General features: G+C 67.7%; 1 protein-coding gene across 3 annotated transcripts in view; it reads left to right on the forward strand.

The window, feature by feature from the left end:
* The window catches only part of PPP2R3B (protein phosphatase 2 regulatory subunit B''beta), a 39090-nt gene extending 32345 nt beyond the window's left edge, over positions 1–6745 (forward strand). For all 3 annotated transcript variants that reach the window (XM_039245301.1, XM_039245302.1, XM_039245303.1), the window contains 6 exons: positions 519–567; positions 1148–1237; positions 1396–1571; positions 2651–2769; positions 2837–2943; positions 6069–6745. In XM_039245301.1, coding sequence (XP_039101232.1) covers positions 519–567; positions 1148–1237; positions 1396–1571; positions 2651–2769; positions 2837–2943; positions 6069–6219 — 692 coding nt within the window. In that variant the 3' untranslated portion in view covers positions 6220–6745. The remainder of the gene's footprint in view (positions 1–518; positions 568–1147; positions 1238–1395; positions 1572–2650; positions 2770–2836; positions 2944–6068) is intronic.
* Positions 6746–6902: the final 157 nt, after the last annotated feature.

The following is a 6902-nucleotide window of genomic DNA, read 5'->3' on the forward strand; positions in this document are numbered from 1 at the left end:
GCGGGGAGAGGACAGCGTCCACACGGCAAGGACACCAGCCCTGCCCGCCTGCATCTCAGACTCTCCGCCCGCAGCCCTGGGCGAGGGGAATGTGTGCCGTGGGAGCTGCCGGGGCAGGGCCGGGTGGTTACGGGCGCACCAGCCGACCGACGCGGTCACCTCTCCGGTGTCAGGTGTGGGTTAGACGCACCTGGCTTTGATCACGGAGCGAGAGCGCTGCGGTCGGAGCGCCCGAAAGCGCGCGTCTGCATGTGCCTGGCGCTCAGGTCCGCGTGTGTCGGAGCCTCTGGGTCCGCTTCCCGCTCCCGGGATTTGGGCTCCGTCCTCGAGACAGGAGAGGTCCGGGCAGCGGCCTGGGGAGGACGCGTGCAGAAGGGCCCGGTCCTCTGGGCGCGCCCCTTCACGGCCTGGGTGTGCGCACTCCTGACCGAGCCTGCGCCGCTCAGCCGGCTCGCGTGAGGTCGGGCCGTGACCACGGGCGCGTGCACGCGGCTCACGGCACGATTCCGTCTCCGCAGCCATCTCCACCAAGATGATCGAGAGGATATTCTCGGGGGCGGTGACCAGGTACGTCTCACGGCCAGCGCTGCCAGCGGCCGTGGCCCGTTCCGTGTCCTGGGTCCCGTTCTCTCGTTCGCTGCCTGATGTGACCTCGTGTTGAGAATGAGCGTCATTGTGTGACCACATAAGGACACACGTGCTGTTGTCACATGAGGTCATAAATGAGGGAGGACAGGTGTCATTGTCACGTGAGGGTCACCGAAAGCAGGTCACACAAGCTCGTAGCAAAGGGAGACTGCGCTCTGTCCCGTATCGTAAAGGTCATCCACGCTTCCGTTACACAAGAGCACGAAGGAGGGGACACACGTCCTTGACACGTGGGGTCAGGAGTCGGGGCAAATGCTGTTGTCACGTGTCGGGTGGCTGGGGACAGGCCCCGCATGGGTGGGTCACGTGAGCCCCAGGCATCGGAGGGAGCCCTGGAGCAGGGGCACCAGAGGCTACGCGGCGGCCGTGACGGAGGCAGGCGGCCACCCCTGCCCCGTCCTTGGGCGCCTCCCCCAGCGGGAGCCGAGGGCAGAACCTGGTCCCCGCGACGCCCCGCCTCACGCCGCTTCTCCCTGACCGCGCCCGGCCCGGAACCCAGGGGCAGAAAGGTGCAGAAGGAAGGGAAAATAAGCTACGCCGACTTCGTCTGGTTTCTGATCTCCGAAGAAGACAAAAAAACCCCAACCAGGTACGTGTTTCGGCGGCGGTCGCGCGAGTCCTCTTCGGGGACAGCGGTTGGGGGGCCCGGGCTAGCGGCTCCGTCCCGGCGAGGACAGGCCCCCGGGCGGGGTCCCTCCCAGACGCTGGGGCCTGCCCGAGGCTCGCCCCGACCTGCTGCCCCCTCAGCATCGAGTACTGGTTCCGCTGCATGGACCTGGATGGGGACGGGGCGCTGTCCATGTTCGAGCTGGACTACTTCTACGAGGAGCAGTGCCGCCGGCTGGACAGCATGGCCATCGAGGCCCTGCCCTTCGAGGACTGCCTGTGCCAGATGCTGGACCTGGTGAAGCCGCGGAGCGAAGGTAACCCCCGTGTGGGGAGGTGCCCCCCGTGTGAGGTGGGATGTCTCCCCGTGAGGGGGTGCCCCCCATGATGCCCCCCCGTGTGGGGAGATGCCCCCCTGTGTGAGGTGGGATGTCCCCCCACCGTGAGAAGATCCCCCCCCCGTGTGAGGAAGTGCCTGGCTCCGAGGTGGGATGTCCCCGTGAGGAGGTGACCCCCCATGAGATGCCCCCCCGTGTGAGGAATCGCCCTGCGTGAGGTGCGATGGCCCCTGCGTGAGTGACGCTCGTGTAAGAAGACGTGCCCCCTGTGTGAGGGACGCACTCAGGTAACGGCCACTCCGAGTTGGCGACGGGGTGAGCGGGGCCTCGGGGCGGCTGGTACCAACCACGTGTCGCAAGAGCCCACCTTCGGCCGTGCCCGCTCGGGTCCCAGCGCCCCCCTCGGCCCTCCCCCGAGGCGAAGGCCCTGCGCTGTGGGGGGAGCACAGCCGTCCCGCCTGGCAGGTGTCCCTGCCCCGTGTCGCGCCGCCTCTGCTCCCTGCTCTTCCCCCTGAGCGGGACGGGCCCTCCCCTCCGCAGCCGGCTCCAGCCCCTCCGCACGGTGCCCAGACCTCGGGTCAACCAGGGCGTCAGGGGGGTCCCACCTGGGTCCTCCTGACGCCCCTCGGCGGAGAAGCCTGTGACCCCGGGGGAGGCCCCCCCCAGCGGCACGCGAGGGACAGCGGGGCAGCTTCGCGGGGACGGAGCGAGGCTTCCCGTGTCTGGGAGGAAGCCTTTGCCGGGGCCGTTGGGTGTGTCGTCCTGGGGTCCGGGCCCTCCTGTCCCCGCGTCGGGCGCCCCCTGGTGGCCAGACTCCCTCCCTCTTCCTGCGCTCCTCGTTCGCTCTGTCTTCCTGCCCGTTCCGGGGCACGGAACCCAGGCCTCTGGTCCCCAGCGCCCCCCCCCAACACCGGGGACCCTCTTGTGTGTGTTCTGTGTCCAGCTGCGTCAGAGCGCAGGGTTGTGTCACGTGTTTCAAGGCAAGTCGTGGCGCGTGCCCGCCTCGTGCCCCCGGAAGCGCCCCGGGGTCACGTCCGCACACGTTCCGCGTCCCGCAGGCAAGATCACGCTGCGCGACCTGAAGAAGTGCAAGCTGGCCAACGTGTTCTTCGACACCTTCTTCAACATCGAGAAATACCTCGACCACGAGCAGAAGGAGCAGGTGTCCCTGCTCAGGGTGAGTGTGGCAGGGGGCGCGGGGCGCCGGCCGCCTCTGCGCCGCGTGACGCGCGTGTGTCGTCTAGGAGAGCGAGAGCGAAGGCCCCGAGCTGTCCGACTGGGAGAAGTACGCCGCCGAGGAGTACGACATCCTGGTGGCCGAGGAGGCCGCGGGGGAGCCGTGGGAGGACGGGTGAGTGTGCGGCCGACCCCAGAAGGGCTCAGGCCAGAGACGGAGCCTGGGGCCGGGGCTGCCCCCTTGCTTCGGACGGCCCGCGACACCGCGTGACCGACGTCTGTCAGAAGGGACCCCGGGCGGGAGTGGCTGCGGGTGTCCTGAACCCGAAAGAAATTTCTGCAGGCGCAGCGGCCGGAACCCAGCACGGCTCCGAGGGGCCCCTGTCCCACGCTCCCAGCCCCCCGGGGGCCCCGGCCCCTGCCCGCCCCCCTCCTGGGAACAGACCCTCCGTGCCACCGCCCTGTCCCCTCGGGCTGGGACCCGCGAGCCGCAGCCAGGACGGCCCAGAGCGGCCCCTGCTGTGTCCCGCGTGAGGCCCGGCCCGCGAGCGCCCTGACGTGCCGCGTGCCCCGCACCCCGCGTCACGGCGGACTCCCTCCCGCCTCCACCCCTGCGTGAGTCACCCAGGAACCTGGGTCGTGTCCTGCCGGGTCATCCCCCTCCCCCGCCACACTGAGGGGGGCCTGGACGGCGGACGCACCGCAGGGCTGGGGTCCAAAAGCGCAGCTCAGGAGCGACGACCCGACACACCCTCACGGAGTCCCCGCCGCCGCGAACCCGGTCTGGTGTTTGCACGCGAGGCCCGTGTGCGGACGATGCCCCCTTCCCCATGGCCGATCGTCAGGGCATCTGTTCCCAGGAGGGTAGCCAGGCCTGCAGGGGTGCAGATGGGCGAGGGCTCCGGCGTCCACACGCGCACCCGACGGGCGCAGGCGGCTCTCTGCTCCCGCCAGAGGCCTTTGCCCACCGCCTCCTGCCCCTCAGGGCCGCCTGGCACTCGGGTCCGCGTCCTGCGGGGCCGGGAGCAGAGCCGGAGTCAGAGAGTCACTCTCCACCCCTGCTCTGTGGCCACGGGGCCTCCAGCGTCCTGACTCCCACTCGAGAGAGTTTGAGTTCCGGGGGGGCGTCCAGCACCCCAGGTCCCGCCCCACTCGGCCCCTGGCTGGCGCTGGTCTGCATCCGGTCACCGCGCTTTTCCGGGTGTCGCAGCAGCGGAACGCGCGGTCCCTTCACACCGGCCTCTGCGGGCACGAGGTGGGGAGAACTGTGCACGTCACCGGGTCGGCGGGGTCCTTCCTGCTACAGGTGACGCCCGTCGGGTGGCCTCCCCTGGGCTCCTGGCAGGTGAGAGGAGTAGCACCGTGAACCGCCCCCACGCGGCCTGTATACACGCGGGTTTGCGCTTCCCTGGGCTGAGGTCAGGCGGGGCCGGCCGTGGACCCTCCACGCACAACGCGCAGCCGCGGCCCAGAGCGGCCACCCGCCTGTGTCCCCTCCAACACAGGTCTGCCCGCGGCCGTGACCTCTCAGCCGGTGTCAGGCGAGCAGTAGGGCGCGTCCCAGGGTGGCCTCCAGTGCTCCCGGCCCCGCGGAGGCCACCTCAGGGACGTGCCGCCTCGGCCCAGCGCCACCCGGGGCCGTCCGCTAGGTCTCCGAGGCGGCAGCTGCGGTTTCGTTGGCACGTGGTGCCTCCCCAGAGACCCGCCGATGAGCTGCCGCGTGTCCGTGTCTCGCTCAGCTGTGGCCTCCGTGTCCCGTGACGGACACCAGTGCCGACCGCGGGGCCACGGCCGTTGGGTGCACATTCTGGTGCCTTGTGTTGACGTGCGGAGCTGTGGGCACTTGAGTTCCGTGGGGTGTGGGTGTGGTTAGTCCAGGTCATGTGACATGCGCGGTTGGTGGCGGTGTGCGTGGGCTCAGCACTGCGTCTGCCCCGCTGCAGACCAGGGGCGGGGACGGAGGTCACGGGCAGAGTGAGGTCACAGAGGGAGGCCTCTCATCACCACCCTTCGGCCGCGCGTGTCTTCGCCCTTCTGCAGGCATCGTGGGATCCCCCGTGGCCTCCCCGAGTCCCTCAGGCTGGGTGCCAGGTCGGGGTCGGACGGTCCACACGCAGGCTGCCGGGTGCATTTCGGGCCGTGTGTTTGTGTCTGTGTTTTCACCAACCACCTGGCTTTGTGTTTGCAGCGGGTCGTGACCCCTCGGCCCTGGGGTCCCCTTCTGCCCACGCACTTCCTCGTGGTCACGTTGGTTCCTCGCCCTTTGCGTGCGGGTCTGAAGATCGCTGGTCCGTGCTTGCAAAATAGACGGAAGTTAGGGACGCCTGGGTGGCTTAGTCGGTTAAGCGTCCGACTTTCGCTTAGGTCATGATCTCGCGGTTCGTGGGTTCGAGCCCCGCGTCGGGCTCTGTGCTGACTGCCAGCTCAGAGCCTGGAGCCTGTTTCAGTCTGTGTCTCCCTCTCTCTCTGACCCTCCCCTGCTCACGCTGTCTCTCTCTCTCTCCTAGAAATAAATAAAAACATTTAAAAAAAAAAAAAAATAGACGGAAGCTTCCGTTACTTGTTTATGGGCGCCGCATCCGGGGTGGAGCCGGCGGCCCCCCGAGATGCCTCCTGCACCTCCTGACCCGCAGACGGGCACGCGCTCTGCGGACTTGGATCTGTCATGTTCTGCCACCATTTTGTGGCACGTGGCTTATCTCGAGTTTGTCATTTAAGTTCTTCCTAATGTGGGGCTGGAAAAGCGGGGTTTTTTCATTTACGTTGGGGGGCGGGCAGCATGAGCAGGGGCGAGGCACAGAAAGGAAGAGTCCCAAGCAGGCTCTGTGCTCAAACAGAGGGGCTCAAACCCACAAGCCGTTGAGATCAGGGCCTACGCCAAAACCACGAGTCAGACACGGGACGGGCTGGGGCCCCCGGGCGCCCTGAGGTGGCCTCACCGCCGTGCGCTCCCCCCGGCGCGGGGCTCCTGCAGTCTCCTCTCGGTTTCGGGTACCGTCCGTGTGTAAGCACTTTCTTAGCGCCCGGGGACTTGTGCAGGGACAGCGCGTTCCCGTGGGCGGGACGGTGGCCCCGTCCGCCTCCCAGCTTGTCGGCCACCACGCCCCGCCCCCCCACCCCCCACCCCCCAGCCGCGGAGCCCGTCCAGACCGAAGGCCCAGTTCCGCCGGGTGCCCTTGGCGTCCACGGCCCCTCACTGCGGGGTGTCCGCAGCACGGCCGCAGGGGAGGGGACTCTGCCCCGCGCTGCCCGCCCCACCGCACCCCTACCCCCGCCGCACTCAGCAGCCCCTCCTTACAGGTACGAAGCGGAGCTCAGCCCCGTGGACCAGAAGCTGGGCGCCCTCAGGTCTCCGCTGGCCCAGCGGCCCTTCTTCGAGGCACCCTCCGCCCTGGGCACCGTGGACCTGTACGAGTACGCGTGCGACGACGACGCCCTGGAGCCCTCGTGACCCGTGCCCGCGGGGCGTCCGCGCCATCCGGCTGCAGGCACTGCAGCTTCTGTGTAAAAGCCGAAACTGTTTGATCGTTGAGCTGTCTTTTATAGGAAACGGAGTGGTTTGTATGGGATGATGAATTTTTATTTATTCAGTTTGGAAGCCAGTCACACTGTCTGGCCGGGAGGGGCCGGTGGGCCCCACTGCCGTCAAGTTCAGGCACGTGGACACTTACCCGGCGTGGCCGACGGCTCCGCCCCGGAGGACCTGCCCTGGGCTCTCAAGCTGTGGCAGACTTCTGGGCGGCCCTGTGTTGTTCTCGCGGAGTCGGTCAGGAACATTCCAGAAGCCCCAGACCTTCCGTGTGCTTGGGCCACGACCCTCCACGCAGGGTGTGGGAGGGGGCGCCCCCTCCAGCGTACTTACGTTTTCATGTAAATGTACAAAATGTGTAAAGTTAACTTTTATTTGGTGTGTATAGCGGTTTAAAAACGTTTTACGAGATCACATTTGTATTTTCAAATAAAGAAGTTACAGATTTCCCGTGCCAGGCTCGGCGTGCCCAGCCCACAACACAGACACCGCACACACAGCACCGCACACACAGTCACGGAGGGCACGAACACCAGGTAGCGACGCGAAGGGGGCAGGGTCCCCGGGGGAGAGCCGCTCTGGGGGCGGGAAGCCCGGCCGAGGGT

This window comes from Hyaena hyaena, unplaced genomic scaffold (assembly GCF_003009895.1).
Source record: "Hyaena hyaena isolate Hyena2069 unplaced genomic scaffold, ASM300989v1 scaffold_259, whole genome shotgun sequence".
Lineage (NCBI taxonomy): Eukaryota > Metazoa > Chordata > Mammalia > Carnivora > Hyaenidae > Hyaena > Hyaena hyaena.